General features: G+C 45.9%; 4 protein-coding genes across 11 annotated transcripts; 2 read left to right on the forward strand and 2 right to left on the reverse strand.

Moving 5' to 3' along the window:
• Positions 1–26: 26 nt before the first annotated feature.
• On the forward strand, positions 27–1,553 carry LOC6544927 (ubiquitin-conjugating enzyme E2 C). Its single transcript, XM_001972510.3, has 2 exons — positions 27–415; positions 493–1,553. Exons 1-2 carry the CDS (start codon positions 309–311, stop codon positions 920–922), a joined length of 537 nt encoding a protein of 178 aa, XP_001972546.1. The 5' UTR covers positions 27–308; the 3' UTR covers positions 923–1,553.
• Positions 1,457–3,724, reverse strand: LOC6544928 (zinc finger protein 718). 3 transcript variants are annotated; one of them, XM_026976428.1, is made up of 2 exons: positions 3,028–3,724; positions 1,457–2,216 (listed from the first exon to the last, which is right to left on the reverse strand). In XM_026976428.1, the coding sequence occupies exons 1-2, from the start codon at positions 3,487–3,489 to the stop codon at positions 1,551–1,553; spliced, it is 1,128 nt and encodes a 375-aa protein (XP_026832229.1). In that variant the 5' UTR covers positions 3,490–3,724; the 3' UTR covers positions 1,457–1,550. The 3 variants fall into 3 exon arrangements, 2 of the variants coding, with proteins under 2 accessions (XP_026832229.1, XP_026832230.1); XM_026976429.1 differs by lacking the exon at positions 3,028–3,724 and adding an exon at positions 2,470–2,607; XR_003407641.1 differs by lacking the exon at positions 3,028–3,724 and adding an exon at positions 2,621–2,782 and having other exon boundaries at positions 2,141–2,216.
• A 55-nt stretch (positions 3,725–3,779) lies between these two features.
• LOC6545306 (citron Rho-interacting kinase) lies at positions 3,780–10,749 on the reverse strand. 2 transcript variants are annotated; one of them, XM_001972512.3, is made up of 7 exons: positions 10,202–10,749; positions 9,707–9,951; positions 9,298–9,648; positions 7,859–9,226; positions 6,107–7,609; positions 5,841–6,036; positions 3,780–5,765 (listed from the first exon to the last, which is right to left on the reverse strand). In XM_001972512.3, the coding sequence occupies exons 1-7, from the start codon at positions 10,485–10,487 to the stop codon at positions 4,156–4,158; spliced, it is 5,559 nt and encodes a 1,852-aa protein (XP_001972548.1). In that variant the 5' UTR covers positions 10,488–10,749; the 3' UTR covers positions 3,780–4,155. The 2 variants fall into 2 exon arrangements, with proteins under 2 accessions (XP_001972548.1, XP_015013165.1); XM_015157679.2 differs by having other exon boundaries at positions 9,286–9,648.
• Positions 10,750–10,865: 116 nt separating this feature from the next.
• On the forward strand, positions 10,866–16,200 carry LOC6545307 (protein LSM14 homolog A). 5 transcript variants are annotated; one of them, XM_015158445.2, is made up of 7 exons: positions 10,866–11,386; positions 12,396–12,917; positions 13,509–14,053; positions 14,120–14,350; positions 14,650–14,879; positions 14,946–15,295; positions 15,363–16,200. In XM_015158445.2, exons 1-7 carry the CDS (start codon positions 11,266–11,268, stop codon positions 15,368–15,370), a joined length of 2,007 nt encoding a protein of 668 aa, XP_015013931.1. In that variant the 5' UTR covers positions 10,866–11,265; the 3' UTR covers positions 15,371–16,200. The 5 variants fall into 5 exon arrangements, with proteins under 5 accessions (XP_015013931.1, XP_015013930.1, XP_001972549.2 ...); XM_015158444.2 differs by having other exon boundaries at positions 14,120–14,320; XM_001972513.3 differs by having other exon boundaries at positions 13,521–14,053.
• The last annotated feature ends 784 nt before the right edge of the window (positions 16,201–16,984 follow it).

A 16,984-nucleotide genomic window follows, 5' to 3' on the forward strand; every position in this document is an offset into this window, starting at 1 on the left:
GACCGTTCAACCAAGCCAAGCGAGCGTATCGACTCCCCCAAAAAAACATGAAATACAACCCTGTGCCCAAACACAGTTTCTTCTCGTTCTCCTTCCATTTTGTTTTCACACAAAAGTGAAAAAAAAAATATCTGAAAAAGCAACAGACGCGTATTCCGACCGATCAAACAAAATTTCCACTATACAGTACATATAATCATTATCGAGAATTGAGACCCGACCGCCACGACGCGCGCAAAATTAGGACACGCATATACTGTAAACCAAACAGCGGATAGCACTAGCATCCCACATAGAGAGATATAGTCATGGCGCAGAATATCAGCCCCGAACAAAGTGGTGGAGCAGGAGGCGGCGGCACCAAGCACAGCGATGACTCCATGCCCGTGAAAGACAATCACGCCGTGAGTAAAAGGTGAGTAACACATGGTGGGGCATTGGCCCATGGAGCAGCCTAGATAATGCAACGCCGCCACACACACACACCCACAGACTGCACAAGGAACTGATGAACCTGATGATGGCCAACGAGAAGGGCATCTCAGCGTTCCCGGACGGCGAGAACATCTTCAAGTGGGTGGGCACCATAGCGGGACCACGGAACACGGTGTATTCGGGGCAGACGTACCGCCTGTCACTGGATTTTCCCAACTCCTACCCGTATGCAGCGCCCGTGGTGAAGTTCCTGACGTCCTGCTTCCATCCCAATGTTGATCTGCAGGGCGCCATATGCCTGGACATATTGAAGGACAAGTGGTCAGCCCTGTACGATGTGCGCACCATTCTGCTGTCCATACAATCCCTGCTGGGCGAGCCGAACAACGAGAGTCCACTGAATGCGCAGGCCGCGATGATGTGGAACGACCAAAAGGAGTACAAAAAATATCTAGACGCCTTCTATGAGAAACACAAGGACACCTAGAGTTTGGCAATCTAATGTCCTATTTCCTATGCTCATATTGCGGCGTATTTATTTACATGTAGTGCAAGCAACTCCACTCATCCGATCGTACTGCCAACCAACAACCAATCATCAATCACCACCGTATCACCGGATCACCAGATCAATTTCTACAACGTTTAATGCTGATAGTTCATTTGGCAGAAGACCCCGTGCATTTCTTATGTAATTGCCGATCGATAGACGGATAATCTGGTTTTTATTCTCATTTTTTTCCTCCCTACAAATTAATGATATATGAATGTATTGGTAATGTAATTTTAAAACTGTCCGTTCTTTAAGATTAAGCATAAATTTTAGTTAATTGTTTTTATACGCATGATTATTTTTGAGAACGATTGCGCGCGTCGCCTTCGCCGCCCGCCTTTTGTACTGATGTTTTTTAAGCGACTGTGCTGCGCCGGCCATTATGTGAATGTTAGCTAATTTTAGGGCAGCCTCATCGATTCGTCAACCATTCGTCTTAGTATCTCCGTTTATGCGGCATTTTCCTACAATACTGGTGTAACAAATTCCAAGTAATTCGAATCATTGTAACAGTTGAGTTAGCTTGATGTTATTGAAACCACAAATAAAACGAATTATTGAACTACATCGTTTCGTGTTTCTTCGCGTGAGCGCTAAGCTCCACACTGCTCCTGAAAATGCGTCCGCATTGCTTGCATCTGAGCAGATTCTTGTTTCCGTGCTTTCGCTGCAGATGATCCACCATGTTCTCCTTGGTGTAAAACCTCTGATCACAGTACTCGCAGCAGTATCTCCGACCCTCTATGCTTCCATGGACCCGCTTATGGCGCGTTAAATGTGCCTTTCGCACAAAGGACTTGCCGCACTCCTCACAAATGTACAGGGCATCGGAGGATTCTGGCATATGACTGTTCTCGTGCGCTCTTTTCATGTGATACTTGAGACTTCGGTCCGCAGTGTACACCTTGTTGCAGCTGGGACAGGGATAGATTATCCTCGCGGCGCTGTTGTGATGCATATCCCGCAGGTGTGACTCCAGCAGATTGGCCCTGGCATAACTCTTGGCACAATGGACGCAGGTATACGGCTTCAGACCCTCATGCTGCTGCATGTGGGCCTCCAGCAGCGAGGACTTGTAGAAGCCACGATGGCATATGCGGCACTCGAGGGTGTGTCGCACTCCTCGTCGCCTTCTTGTGCCCAGCCACTTTCTAATGGTCGCAATGGGTAGCTTCTCCGTGCCCAGATCCTGTTTGGCCGACTCGTCCTCTACTACGTACACTTCCTCCTGCAAAAGAAAGGGCATTATATTTAATTACCATAGCAAACTGAAATTTGGTGGTAAGGTAGGTAGGTATTGTATCCATATTACACGGGGTTCGTTTCTATTAAGGTAACTGCGATTCGCAGATGATTACAACATCTATTAAAAATAATATTTCTATTCTACAACTTCAAAATGTAAGATAATTAAATTATATAAAAAGCTGTTCTGGCTTAGTAGGTAATTTAAAATAAGGGTAAGAACTAAATCTGGTTACCCATTTCTTTAAAGTGGAAATTTTCGCATGATACTGAATACACTCTTTTATCTTATCGCCCGACTTAGATGATAAAATGCAAGTAATATTTTGGGACCTGAACATTAGGGTAACTGATCAGCTTAAGTTGTTTAAGATTTTATACACGGACCTATAAATAATATCTAAAATGCGTGAAAGCAAGGAACCTAATATTCTAGATAAAACTGGATATTTTAAAAAGCCTCTAAAATCAGCTTTCTGTTTGGAGCAGCCATAAATTGAGGTGTGTGCTATCTGCCTAATTTTATGAATTCCTATATGTGCAGGGGAAAAACTAAAAATAACCTATAGATTAGACGCGCCTCCTTTTCGAGTGCTATCACCGCCAAACATTCGGCCACAAACAAAAATAGTACAACACAAACAAACGCCTGAAATGTTATTGTTTATGGCCGCGATTGGGGAATGGGGAGAAGTAGTGTCTTTGCTGCTAGGCAACACATCTAGCAGGGCACCGAATGTGATTCTAGATAAGATTACGGCAGAGGCGCACACTTGTGCCCAGATAAAACTCACAATCTCCTGCGGCGATTCCAGGCGGGGTGCGTCCGATTGGGCTTCCGGATTAGTGGATTCGTTGCTCTCCGAGGGGGTGTCCAGGTCGGGCATGTGGTCCTCCAGCTTGAGGCACCCCATGTCGATGTCCTGCAGCAGCTTCTCAAAATTGCGCAAGGACTCTTCGCACATGCGTTGAAAGTCGTGGAACTTTTGCACCATTTGATAGCAGCACTCGCAGATGCCTTTCAGCACCAACTGGGTTGGCAAATCCTTGCCCGGATTCCCGCCAGTGCAGCCGTAGTACTTGCTGGCCAGGTCCTGTTCGTTGTCCAGATTGTGGACAGGGTCCTGCGGACCCAGCAGCACCAGACAGGCTCGGCATATCAGCGTCTTGACCGCATCGCATCCATCCATTGCGGGGGTGGTGGTGGAATCGGCCAACATGCGACCCGCGCACAGACTCAGCTTCGAATCAAACATCGTTGATGGTGTCGCTGGCGACTCTCTCTGCACTCAACCAGCATGCAACAAATTGAAATCAATTGTCGCAATTTACGGCGGCTGTCCGGCGTCCAGCAGCTTACCCCTCGATGGCAGTAATGCCAGCGGAGAGCAGACACCAAACACCACGATTCCATTTCCGGGGCTTTCGAATTGCGGGACATTAAAAGCTGCTGCCGAAAAGCTGTGTGGGATCAGCCCCAAAAGCTTGGCGCCCACTGGCCCCCAACTATTTGATTCCAAAAGCTATCCTGCATAGTAATACTGCATTTAGATATTATACAAATTCTTTAATTATTGAGTTATTTCGGGATAAACAATATTTCCTTTCATATGCTTCGTTATTTTAGTGAGCCAAATAAATATTAAAATTGTATTAAAATGGAATCTCCTTTGCAAGACTAAAGTTTTATTTGTGTAAGGAGCACAAAGGAATTTAAATAGTAAATTAGGTAATATTTAAGTAATTCAGCTTAGAATTTGTCAAGTGATTTAGGCAATTGTACCACATAAGTGATGGTTAAAAAACAAAAGTTCTGACGAGTAAAAATAATAATATATAGTGTATCTTATCACTAGAAATAATTACTACTGAGTTTGTAGTATTACGCTTTGTTCAACTTGCTTACAAAATATATCCTTCATCTATAAGCTATTTCCGGTGACCGTTGAGCCCAATGACACGGAAGTGGCCACCGAAGAAAGGGTTTCCATGGAGATATTGAACTTCTGCTTGAATGCCTGCATCGTGTCCAGGTGATAGATTTTCTGTGTTCCGTTGCAAGGCCTCTGATCGATGGCCACGGCATAGAGATTGACATCGCCACTGTTCGCCAGCAAAGTGGACATGTAGTGGGGCAAATAGACGCGCTGCAGCTCCGGGGATTCCGAAGTCTGCGAGGCATTGTCCCCGTTGGAAATTTCCTTGCTGAAGGACCGATGCAAACGGACAATCTGCACGCTTTGGTAATGAGCAATGAATAAGAATGGCTCGCGGTAAACAAATCCAGTGGGTGCATACACCCAGTTCAAATCGTAGGGCCTGGATCGGCAGCCAAACTCATCCACAAAGACTCCATATTCGGCAAAGCACAGCAGGTACTCCTGCCGAGAAATGCGCACAGCAGTAAGAGGTTGACACTTGGCAGTGCTTTCCATTGACTTGTCGGACAGATCCACAAATTCCTCAGCCGCATAGTTGTCCAAATCGATTTCGTAAAACTTATCCGAGCTTACGATAGCTGAGTGACGCGTAAAGAATATAGAAGTGACCGGAGTGGCCGTGTCCAAGGCTCGAACTGGCTTAAACATGTGCAGCTTAAGGTCATACTTCAAGATGACAATCCTGGTGGACGTGGCTGCAATGGCCACCGAATCCAATGCGTTCTCCGCCTCTTCGGAAATCAGCACTAGCTTCCATTTCTCGGAGGGCGTGCGATTGGCAAAGGGCAGTTCAATGGCAGAGGTCTCCAGCATAGGCTTATGACACGAACTGGAGCTCTGGCAACGTGACTCTAGCTGCCGGTAGTCACATTGGTAGAGTTTTTCGCCCACAGTGCCCACCATGATAGCCTTCGCCAGGCGCTTGCAGATGGACATGCAGCTCACCGACTCGAGGCCAGAAATGTGCACCAGTCGCTGCGAGTCCAGGTGATACGCATACAATCCCGTGTTACAGCCCAAAAGGAGTATTTGCTGCTCAGCCACTTCAAAGGCGCAGTTCACTTCGATCTCCTTTCGCGCCTGATCCTCCGGACCATCCGAACTGTATACCAGCGATCCAATGTACTCGCCGCCGTTGGTTGTACCACCCGCAACATCTATGCTATTTAAAGTTAAGCTGGAGACAGATTGAACACTGCTAAGATCATCGGCTGGTGGTGCGGTTGGCTTGGTGCCGCACTGTCCCTGAACATTGGAGCGACACTTGCGATGCGTAACATCTTTGCACTCCTTGCATTTCCAGAAGGGCGAGCCGGCAACAACGGGCTGTCCGCAAACCACACAATTGGCTGCATCGACCTTGGACTCCTGCAGGGCCAGCTCAAAACGATGATGAGCCTGCTGGTCCTCACTAGTTACTTTAGTCGCTTTCTCCGTGGTCTTCAACTCCACCTGGCTGGTGGTGCGCTTCAGGGACTGCTGCTTCTGTGGGGAACGTGGCAAGGCAGCAATGCTAACTGGTCTCTGTTTGGGTGCATCGGAGTCGCCATTCACAGCTGCCGATTTGCGCGGAGAGCGCAAGGTTGCAGTTCCTATAATAAGTAAACAAATAATTGTAGAAATCAGTATATGATACCACCATTAAACGAAATCTAAAGAAAGCTCACCATTCAACTGAGCCAGCTGCTCCTTCAGCAAGCTGTTCATCTTTTGTTCGCGCTTCAGTTCCTCCTTTAGAGCCCTATACAGAATAGAAGATTCCACGTCATTGGGTGACATGTTCTCCTTGTTTGTATGGCTGGAACCGAAGAGCTTGTCCGCCAATGTCTTTTTCTTCTTGGAAGACAGGTCCTCTACCTTAAGCTAAAATAGACATGTATTCAGGTTCATTAAATATTCTCTAAAAATATCTAATATCTAAAAATATAAATACCTGAAGGTAGTCAATCAGCTTTTTGTGCTGAGCGAGAGTGGCATTTGATTTGATGTCCCGCTGCACATAGAACTGCTCCTTCTCGGCCAAAGTATCCTGAAGGGAATCGATCTCCGCGTGCAAGTTCGCTTGTGCAGACTCCAAGTCTCTTATCTCCGCCTGAAGATTGCCCACCTCCTCCTTCTTGTGGAACAGCTCGCTGAGAATTCTAGCATTTTCCTCTTTCAGGCTAACCATTTCGCGATTGGAGTCCGCAGTTTGGGCTTCGTAATTTGCATTTTGGCCATCCAAAAGATCAGCTCGTTCTTGAGTTGCAAACAGCGCGTTTGTCTGCTCCACCAACTGATCCTGCTGCGCCACCAACTTCTTTTGCTGCTCCTTCAGGTTCAGGCGAAGTTCCTCGATTTCCGATGCTAGAACTTGAGCGCGCTGCTCCGCCAGTCGCTTTTCGGATTCCACCGCAGATAGTTGCTTTCGCAGTTCAGTTAATTGATCGTTGCGCTCTCTCAATTTCTCATGAACGGTGTCAAGTTGAGATTTCTGGGATTTATTCCGATCCTGCTCCGATTTCAGCATGGTTTCAACTTCGGTCAGTTGACTGTCGGTAATGCTACAAGCGTACTTCAGCCTCTGGAAGTTATCAGTGAGTTGTTTAAGCTCCTTCTGTAAGGTCAGACTAGAGTCGTTGGCTTTTCTGCTCTTTTCGCGCTCCTCCTGCAATTCCCGCATGGTATTCTTCTGTTCCAACGTTAGCCCATCGAATCGGGACTGGATTTGCCTTAGTTTCTGACGCAGTTCCGTCTCCTGTTGTTCCAGTTTGTGCACATTGGCTAGGTGCTCGATTATCTCCGACTTGCACTTCATGCGCTCCTGCTCTGCCTTTTCCCATTGGCGGTGCTCCTTGAGGACATCCCTTTTGGCGGCCGCCAGTTCCTGCTTAAGCTCCTCGATGCGAGACTCCCGCTGGCGAGTTTCCTCCTGGGATGTCTTAAGCATTCTCTGTGATTCATCTCCTGCGTTTTGCACCTTTTTGATGCGATCCTCGGTAAGTTCCATGCGACGTGCCAGTAACTTCTTCTCGGACAAAGCTTCCTCCAGCTGTTTCTCCACCTTCCAGAGCGAAAGATTGGCTGTACGCGCTGCCTGACGTTCCACAATCATCTGCTCCCGCACTGCCGCCAATTTATCCTCCAGCTTCTCGTTCTGCCGCTCGAGCATATCTCCCACGGATTCACCTTCTTGCTTACGCGATGAGTGGGATTTCGTAGGTGAAAGACTCTGCTCGTTAAAGCGCTCCAGCATTTGCTCCAGCTTAGTGACCAGTGTCTGGAGTTGATCGGCGCGTCCTTTCTGATGGTTTTCGCTTTCTTTGGCGGCTATCAAGTCGGCGCGAAGTTGGTCTTCGATGGCATTCAGTTCGGTCAAGGATCCAGGCGCAGTTTCGTAGGGGGAAACGTGGCTGGCTAATGAGGATTCAGCCAGCTGGCAGCGGCATTCGGCAAGCTATTTTAATATATTTAAATATATTTATAAATTACATATCTTTAGGTTAGAAAATGTAATATACTTTTTGTTATTTGCCAGTTATTCAATAATTAAATTAAAAGCTATATGTTTTATTAGGAATCATTAAGCATTTTAAGTTGACACAAAAGTCACAGCCTGCTTACCTGTCTATCTATTCAACTACACTACACAGCCACTACATAGCATTGATTGAATTAAACATTATTTAGATGAATAACCACCTACCTGCAATTCCCTCTCAAGTCGATGACACTCTGCTCTAACTTCTTGGGTTTCATTTTCCTTCAGTTGCAGCTTCGTCTCCAGTTTGACCTTTTCCGCATGAAGCTCATTATTGGAGGCGATCTCCTGGTTCAGACGCCGTAATATTTCCTCAATGTTCCGCTCGGTAGCGTTCTTCGCCTCCTGAGTTGACTTACTGGAGGATATGGACTCATCCAGCTCAGTGCGGATTTCCTTTATCTCCATTGTCATGCGACGGTGTGTATCTTGCGAGTCGCGAACCTTTTTCCGGAGATCTGCCAGCTTTTGCTCATATGACTCGGCCATTTGGCGCTTCTGCTCCTCATGGTTTGTCTCGGACTTGAGATTCTGTTCCTTGATCTGCTGCAGCATATCCTTGTAGTTTTGCAATTTCATGGAAAGATGCTTGCACTCTTCGAACTTGGCATTGAACTCCAGCTCACGGGCATCTAACTTTTGTATCGTGGATGCCAGCTCTTGTTTTTTGTCTGCCAATTGTTTCTCATATCGTTGCTCCGAAGCGATCTTGGCTTCTTCGTACTTTTGCCGATTCAGGCGGAGGAGATCGGTGATAGTGGCTTCCTTTTTAGACCACATTTCCTCGTCTATTTTGGCCGAACTTTGGAGGGTCTTAATCTGTGTCTTGCAGGTGGTCAGCTCCATTGTTTTCTCCTTTATAATTTGTTGCAGTTTCTTTATCTCCATTTTAGCATCGGCCACCACTTGGGATTTGTTATCGGTCTTCCTAAGCGATTGCTGTGCCCGCAAAAGATCTTGTTTAAGCATGGAAATCTCATTCTCTCTAGTCTTCAGTTTCTGCAGCAGTTCCTTTAGCTTCTCCTGCAACTTTTCATCAGTGGTAGCGGAAATTGCTGACTTTTCCATGTGGACAAAACTGTACCCAATAAATGGCAGATCCTTGCCACTAAAGTCATTCGATTTCATGTTGGTTGTAAGGGACTTTTTGGCAACTCCCTGTTCTCTGCGAGTTTTGTGACGAATTCCGTCCTCGAAATTGGAAGTGTCGTCGTCAGACCTAACAGTTGGTATAATAGGAGGAACCTGGGAGCGAATGGAACCCCACGGCACTTCGTTGAAGAAGGGGTGACTTTTAATGCGGTCATAAGCCAATCGCTTTGAGGGATTTGTGACCAGTGACTCAATCAAATTTCTATAGTTGACAGACACCTTTAAGTCGGAGGGAAAGCTGATGAGCTCCTTTAGGTGACTCTCCTCGCAGTGGGAGAGAATCTTGGAGTATGTCTCGTGTACATTATCCTCGTGAAAAGGTGTTGTCTCGCATATCAACTCATATCCTATAATACCCATGGACCAATAATCGCAGCTAACCTACAAAATAATTACATGTTTTAGCTATGGGATTTCCTAACCAAACTCTGCGATCGTACAGTTCTACTCACATCGTGCAACGACTTGGACAGCTTGTAGGTGGATATGGTTTGCAGTAGCTCTGGAGCAATGTAATCTGGTGTTCCCACGGGCGACAAACTTAGCACATGTCCATCCCGATTCAGGGCAGCGGCATTACCGAAATCAGCCAGTTTTATATGCCCGAAACGATCTATCAATATATTTTCTGGCTTTATATCCCTATGCACATAGCCCATCTCGTGCAATGTGTGCAGGGCCACTGTGAGCTCGGCCAGGTAGAAACGAGCCAAGTCCTCATCGAAAGGTCCATGGCGAGACATCAAGCTTAGAAGATCTCCGCCCGGCATGTACTCCATGACCAAGTACAGGTTGTCGTTATCCTGAGAAACAAAAGTTAATTTAAATACCGAAATATGCGAAAGTATGAAAATAACAAACCTGAAAGGCATACTGCAGATTGATCAGCCATTCGGAATTGCGAATAGACATGATGTCGCGCTCCTCCTTGACTTGTGACGTGGTCACCACCGACTTCTTAATCTTCTTCATGGCGTATATGTCGTTGGTTTGGCGCTCCACCACCAGGTGAACGTTGCCAAAGTATCCTTGGCCAATAAGTGTCTTGATGAGAAAGTCATCTGCATTGACTCTGAGTTTGCGGGTCTCCTCTATGATGGGACGAACTGGAGGAAGAAATTGGATAGTAATAGGTAGCTAGACATGAACTCGATTGTTGGGGAAGAATATAACAGAAAATAAATATCTTTTAATTTGAATTAGCAAATGCTGAATACCTATAAAACTATCCCAGCCAATACGGAACATTATAACTTTATTTTATAGAATATGATCAGCAAAAGTAGATCCTGAGTTCTATGCCTTAATAGATCGTAGATATTCCTAAAACCCTGCTGACCAGTGCAGTTGACTCACATTTGTTGACAAACTCCGCGATGTTGCGATCGCGCTTCTTTAGCGTGTCCTTGTCGCACTCGTTGTACAGCAGGCAGAAGGCGTCCAGGAGTCCCTCGCGGCAGATGGCCTCGACCACGGCGGCGCTAGTGGTGTTCACGGGCACAATGCTCCTCCTGGTGGATGCGGGAATACCCGATCCAGCGGCGCTTCCGGCGGGCTTCGCACAGACGCCAGCTCCTTTGCCCAGAATCAAGTTGTTGAGGCGCGCTGTGCGCACGCTAATCGGCTCCAGCTTGGGCGGCATGTTGAACTCTCAATATTTCAGATTTTTTCACATAAAAAATACACTCAGAAATCCGTAAAATGCCAACGCATTTTTCTGCCGTTTTGCTTTGAAAAAAATGCGCCGAGGGAAGCCGAAAAACCAGGGATGCGTGCTCACCTAGCACTGTTGCATTTAGGGTTGCAAGCAGTGTTGCCCGGTGGTAAATAATGAATTAGGAATTTTGGTGCACACAAAGCACTTTTATATAGAGTTCTTTACTTTTGTCAACATGCAGCAGCGTTCCCTTTTTTATTTTGCCACTATAAGCAAAAACAGTTATTATTATTATTTCGCTGCCGCCGCCGCTGCTTTCCACCCGCGCTATCCAACACCGTCCCGGCACTCGCTCGTTTCCATCGTTCATTTTCGACGGGTAGGTTTTCGCAGACGGACGGAGCAAAGATTTGTGCATCAAAAATTGCAATTTTCACATTTAGAGCCGTGTGTGCAGCACCACAGACATTGGAAAAGCGCTTGCCGCACTTGTGCAAAAACCCAGCTCCATCTAGCAAACGCGGCTGGAAGGCGATTGGCCGCAAATTCGCCCTGGAACTGGAAGGCAATTGCGGGTGAAAAAAAGTCGGAAAAAAAAAGTAAAAGAAGAGCAGAGACTGAAACCGTCGAGAAATCGTTGTCGTCGCGCTCGCTATAATTGTTTGATTTGGCCAGAGAAATTCGTGTGCCTGTTGGCAGAAACACTTAATAATAGTTTGTATTTTCGGAGTGAGTGCGTAGTGAAGTTCAGAAAAAGTTCAAGATGAGCGGGGGATTGCCGGAGTTGGGCTCCAAAATCAGCCTCATTTCCAAGGCGGACATTCGATACGAGGGCCGCCTGTACACGGTAGATCCGCAGGAGTGCACCATTGCGCTCTCGAGTGGTAAGTATTTGATCCGAAGTATTTGATCATATAGCCCCATATATGTACATATACGGGATATATGTGGGTGCCGTAATCTGCGCCAAAAAAAAAAAAAAAAATCCCTGTAAAGAAACGGTTCATCGCAAAAGAAAATGGATTCTGTCCATTTCTTTTGTGTGTGTGGCTCTACTCTTTCATTTTTGTTCGTTTCTTTTTGTTAGTTTTTACAGTAATTTCATACTCTGCGGAGACGGAGAGTGCAATTGCCGCCACCGCTGCGCTCTCTCCATATCCATTTCGCCAGCCGTCTCTCGCTCTCTCACTTATGCTTTTTGTTTGTCATGTTGGCTTTGGCCTGTTTTTGTCTTTGGCTTGTTGTTGTACAGTGTTGCTTTTGCAATTTAAATGGCACACATACACGCGCACACAAAGTAACGAACACCAGCAAGGCCCCAATGCAATTTGTTTATTTGCAAATACAATTTCGATTTGGCGCCAGATAACGGGATCCACAGGCTCCCGTTACGGATGTCACTGCCCTGGAAGCCGAAAAGGAGAAACGGAGAACACAAATACCGGCAAAACATGCGTTTCCCAGTTGAGGTTAAATTGGAAGCGCGGTCTAACCTTAATGGGTTTACAAGGGTCCGGAAATCCAAGTTATTCGACTTTTCAACAATTGAATTATATAATGTAGAACGTTCTGCATACATTTTAAAACAAATTGAATATAAACGTGGAAGATGTAGGCTCCGAAAGTTATACTTCATGGACAACTTTCAAAAACCGACTTAAAATGCCGGTTAATCACTCTTTAAAAAAGGTAGTTCCTAACTTTATTTCTTTTGAAACAAGTTGTCAATTTAAAAGTTTCGCTTTGGTTAAGATCTTTTCAAGAATAAAGGGAAAAATGGCGGCTGTGATAAGAAATCTTTGCTGTAGAAATGTTCATTATTGTACCCAAAAAAACGTATGCATAAGGTTTAATATTATAACATAACCTATTTAACCCTCTTACCTTTCACAGTGCGATCCTTCGGTACAGAAGATCGGGACACCCAGTTCCATATAGCGCCGCAGTCACAGATCTACGACTACATCCTCTTCCGCGGCTCGGACATCAAGGACATTCGCGTTGTCAACAACCACACGCTGCCGCACCACAATGACCCGGCGATCATGCAGGCGCAGCTCCAGAACGGACCGCCCCAGATGCCGCAGCCCTACTTCATGCCCAGCGGGATAAACGCTCCGCCGCAGCAGCAGGTGCCGTCGCAACAACCGCCCCAGATACCGGGCGGTGGAGGCAGTGGTGGTGCTGGTGGTGGAGGCAGTGGTGGTGCTGGCGGTGGAGGAGCTCCTGGTGGAGGCGGCCCCGGCTACGGCAATGGCAATCCGTTCGGCAACCTGGGCGGCCCCAATCTGGCCAATATCGTGGGCAATGCGGGCGGATCACTTGCACCCGGTTCCGGAGCTCCGGGCAGCGGACCCTTCATGCACTTCGGCGGCAACCAGCAACAGCAGAAGCCCCAGCAGCAGAAACAGCCAAGTGAGTTTGGTTAGAGCACACTTGTTACTAAAATTACATTGCACACCAATATCAGCTAGATTTATGTTTGCGCAATCTTTTTGATCTTAATTAAAAATTAGCTTTCTCCTTATAAGTGAGTTCAAATATGCATATATATTATATTTTAAATTTTAATTTTATAAGCTATTCCAATGATACCTAATACCGCAATCTCCGGAAATACTTTCAGATTATGGGTAATTTTGTGGTTTTATCCGATAAGAAAGCATGTCGATTTCTTTGCTGCAAATGGCACATGCTTTATCCAAAAAGCCTATTTAAAAATTATTTTTTAAAAATAGTTTGTTGATACCCAAAGTTTTTCTTGCCATACTATAATTTCATATAGACGGTTGAGTACTTACAAATGGCTTTATCTTATCTGGAATTCTGTAATACTCAGCCCTTTATAAAGTTAATAGGACCATTTGAAATATCAAAGAAAAAGTATTTATTTTAAAAGGGGATATGCAAAATTTTTCACTTGTATTTGTTTGGACTAATGTTTTTGGTGCCCACACGCATTACTCTCTCCCTTTCGTCCTCGTTGCGTCCTCTATATGTGTACAGTTTCCGTTCTAGACATGCTGGCCGGTGCTTCGCGGTCGACGACGCCCATTAGCCTGATTGTGAGTCCCACGGCGGAGCTGACCCAGCAGCAGCAGGTGCACCAGCAACAGAACGCTGGCCAGGGTGGCAACGGACGCGATGCAGGACATAAGCGCCAGAACCACCAGAATCAGCAGCAGCAGGCGCAGCAGCAGCGCGGCGGTCCCAACCACAACATGCAGCAGCAGCAGCAGCGCGGCGGCAGTGGATCGGACTTCTATAACCAGCAGCACCACCAGCAGCGGGATCGTCGTGACTCCGGCCGTCAAATGGACAACAACTACAGCAACAACAATAATCAGCGCAATCGCGGCGGTGGCGGCAACGGAATGCAACAGCAGCAACGAGGAGGAAACGGCGGCGGCGGCAGCGGTGGAGGAGGCGGCGGGAACGGAGGTGGAAACAACCCGGCCTGGAACATGCATCGCGGCAACCAGAACTCGAACAACATGATGAACATGCGCAACCGCGGCATGGGATCCCGCGGCCCCATGCGACCCAATCAGGTACACCTGCTGGTGACTCAAAGTACTATAGATGGTTAATTAACCCCTGGCGATTTCATTTTGCAGGGCTATCGTCCGCAGTCGGCCAATAATCAGAACAAGCCTCGCAACAAGATCAAGTTTGAGGGTGACTTCGACTTCGAGCAGGCCAACAACAAGTTCGAGGAACTGCGCTCCCAGCTGGCCAAGCTCAAGGTGGCCGAGGATGGTGCCCCCAAGCCAGCCACCAATTCAACGGCCGCCACTACAACTGCAACCAATGAGCAGGTGGGTCAGAAGGTTGAAGGCGTTCACACAGTAAGTCCAACACACTTTTTATTTTTTATACACTACACATTAGACTTAAAGTACGTTATATATAAAGGGCACTAGCTAAAACAAAAAGTCTTAATAATACTAGGAGGTAAAACATGTTTGAATTGATTTCATATCATTTAATTGTTTTTGATTGCTTAAAGGTTTGTTCAACTCTATCAACTAAAGAGTTTTCTAGTTTTCTTAATTCTTTATTTTTATGTTGAAAATAAGTTCTACGTAAATTTGCTATATAAACGTTTTAAGAGTTACCACCATTTCACCATCTATTCTTCTTGCAGTTGAATGGCGAGACCGACAAGAAGGATGATTCTGGCAATGAGACCGGCGCTGGAGAGCACGAGCCCGAGGAGGATGACGTTGCTGTGTGCTACGACAAGACCAAATCGTTCTTCGACAACATCTCGTGCGAGGCTGCCCAGGATCGCAGCAAGAACAAAAAGAACGATTGGCGCCAGGAGCGCAAATTGAACACGGAGACTTTTGGAGTGTCCTCTACACGACGTGGCAGGTGAGTCAACTGAAGCAGTCATGCAAATGATGTGCGCCTGATCAACTGAATATGTATTCGAAACAGTTACCGCGGACGCAACCATTATTACAACAATAATGGCAACATGGGCGGAGCGGGCAACGGCGGCATGAACTCGGGATACGGAGGTGCGCCCGGCTACAACAGGAACAACTATCGCATGGGCGGCGGCGGCAACTTTCGCAACAGGAGCAACAATCGCAACAACGGTGGCGGCCGTGGCGGCAACGGAATGCCAAACATCACCAACGGCAACACGGCTGCTGCGCTGAAGGCGGCCAACAACGCTGGGCACGGATCCAATGCCACGGACTCCAATGCACCAAATGCCACAACCACGACGACAAAGTCGACGTCCCTCTTGCCAGAGCAGACGCAACAGGTGGCGGCAGTTTGTGAGTAGCAATTACGCCTATACACTTCATTTGGCACGCGTAGAAAACATGTGTTTACTTTTTGCAGCTCAATAGTGCCGCCCAGCCAGTGGAAAGCCACTTTAAATGAACCAACAACAAATCAATAGATGCGAATCGAGAAGAGTAAAGTAAAGTAAATATCCTATTCTTTGCAAAGCTAATTATTCGAAGCAACCCAATCAACCGACCGACCGAGCGAACGATCGACGACACACAGGCTCTTATTATCAGGAATTTCGAGTTATGGATCCAGCGGCATAATATATTTGTATAATTAAAATTAGTGTTACAATTCTCACGACGTCCTGGGGCGCACTTCGCTGCTGCCCGTCCACCACCGTGTGCTTGGCGATGATAAGCGCTCTACGATTCGATTAACGACTAGCGATTAGCGACTGTGAATGTGAACCGGCCATGTGTTAGGTTTTGTGTAAATGGCTGGTTCCAACGCCTTGCGCTGAGCAGAAAGCACGGTATTGATAAGGAGGAGATAATGGCACACCTGCATACATACATATATTTAGTAATAGATGTGAAGAACATAGTAAGCATAAGTATGAAAAGTTAAAAAAAACCAAACAAACCATTTACCAGGAGCAAGGAGATTTAGCGGAGGAGCCGATCCGATAACAATAATGAAATTAATGGAGTAAACCAATTAAATCCATGGAATTCCCAAATCTAAAATAAAAGCTAACTAATACGTTTTTATTTGAATGAAAGAGTAACAAATCGATTGTAATAATGTATTTCTTGTGGGCGTAAAACATCGAGAAACACTCGAGCCGTTTTACTAGCATTTAAAACTATTATTTAAGAGCATTTTAAACATGAAAAAGAAACAAGAAAATAAAATCGGCAGCTACGCGCTTCTTTGAAAAGCACAATTGTAAAAAGTCAATGCAGCCCAGCTGAAGAGTGAAGTCTTCGAATGAAAATGTGAACAAAAAAACACAACAAAAAAATAACCAATCATTAGCAAATTTGTCACTAATTTAACGTCCAGAAAGAAGAGCCCAAAAGTTAGGTTTTCGTAAAGTTTATTTTTTCTGATCTCGGTTGGGCTACACAACAAGTACACGTTTTCTCGCCACGCCTGCAAGGGAATTTATAACCGATTTTACTTACGGTTCGAAATGATATGATGTTCTCATAGTAATTGTTAAGATTGTGTGATCACTGGCTGCTGCGGCTGAAATCGAGGCCTTGAAAGCGAGTAAATTGCGCGTGTGCATGCATATGTATTTCCAGCTGAAGTCCTTTTAGATATTTGTTTGTTATCCTTGTATCCAGATATATATTTGTATTGAATTCAGCACAAGCCGCCGCGTGCCGAACGGAGTCCAGTTTGGCCAGCGGAGGACAGTAGTTAACACGCATGGAGAATGAGCAGGCGGAGGAGGCGGAGTCACCACACATTTCAATATTATGTAATCATAAATTATGTATCTACCTGTATGTAATATGTATATCTCCATATATGCTCACTCCGATTAGCTCCACATATGTATGTATGTATATAAATACGCAATTATCGAGTTGAACACTAAAAAGCACGTTTCGCAAGTAATGGCTAAATTGTAAAGACTACCACGTATTGAAATTTAAACCTAATACCATGTAATAAAGGATAATTGAATTCAAGCAGTAAGCAACTACGGTTAACAT

The sequence above is a fragment of the Drosophila erecta genome, unplaced genomic scaffold, assembly GCF_003286155.1.
Source record: "Drosophila erecta strain 14021-0224.00,06,07 unplaced genomic scaffold, DereRS2 tig00000021-arrow-pilon, whole genome shotgun sequence".
NCBI classification, from domain to species: domain Eukaryota; kingdom Metazoa; phylum Arthropoda; class Insecta; order Diptera; family Drosophilidae; genus Drosophila; species Drosophila erecta.

Coding starts and splice junctions, on each gene's coding strand:
- LOC6545307 (XM_015158445.2), top strand. CDS start 11,266: ATGAGCGGGGGATTGCCGGAGTTGGGCTCCAAAATCAGCCTCATTTCC. Junction 14,054..14,119: donor GCCCCATGCGACCCAATCAG/GTACACCTGCTG, acceptor TTCATTTTGCAG/GGCTATCGTCCGCAGTCGGC. Junction 14,880..14,945: donor TCCTCTACACGACGTGGCAG/GTGAGTCAACTG, acceptor TATTCGAAACAG/TTACCGCGGACGCAACCATT.
- LOC6545306 (XM_015157679.2), bottom strand. CDS start 10,487: ATGCCGCCCAAGCTGGAGCCGATTAGCGTGCGCACAGCGCGCCTCAAC. Junction 9,952..10,201: donor CGCGGAGTTTGTCAACAAAT/GTGAGTCAACTG, acceptor TTCTTCCTCCAG/TTCGTCCCATCATAGAGGAG. Junction 9,227..9,285: donor TGCACGATGTGAGTAGAACT/GTACGATCGCAG, acceptor ATTATTTTGTAG/GTTAGCTGCGATTATTGGTC.
- LOC6544927 (XM_001972510.3), top strand. CDS start 309: ATGGCGCAGAATATCAGCCCCGAACAAAGTGGTGGAGCAGGAGGCGGC. Junction 416..492: donor AATCACGCCGTGAGTAAAAG/GTGAGTAACACA, acceptor ACACACCCACAG/ACTGCACAAGGAACTGATGA.
- LOC6544928 (XM_026976428.1), bottom strand. CDS start 3,489: ATGTTTGATTCGAAGCTGAGTCTGTGCGCGGGTCGCATGTTGGCCGAT. Junction 2,217..3,027: donor TGGAATCGCCGCAGGAGATT/GTGAGTTTTATC, acceptor TTTCTTTTGCAG/GAGGAAGTGTACGTAGTAGA.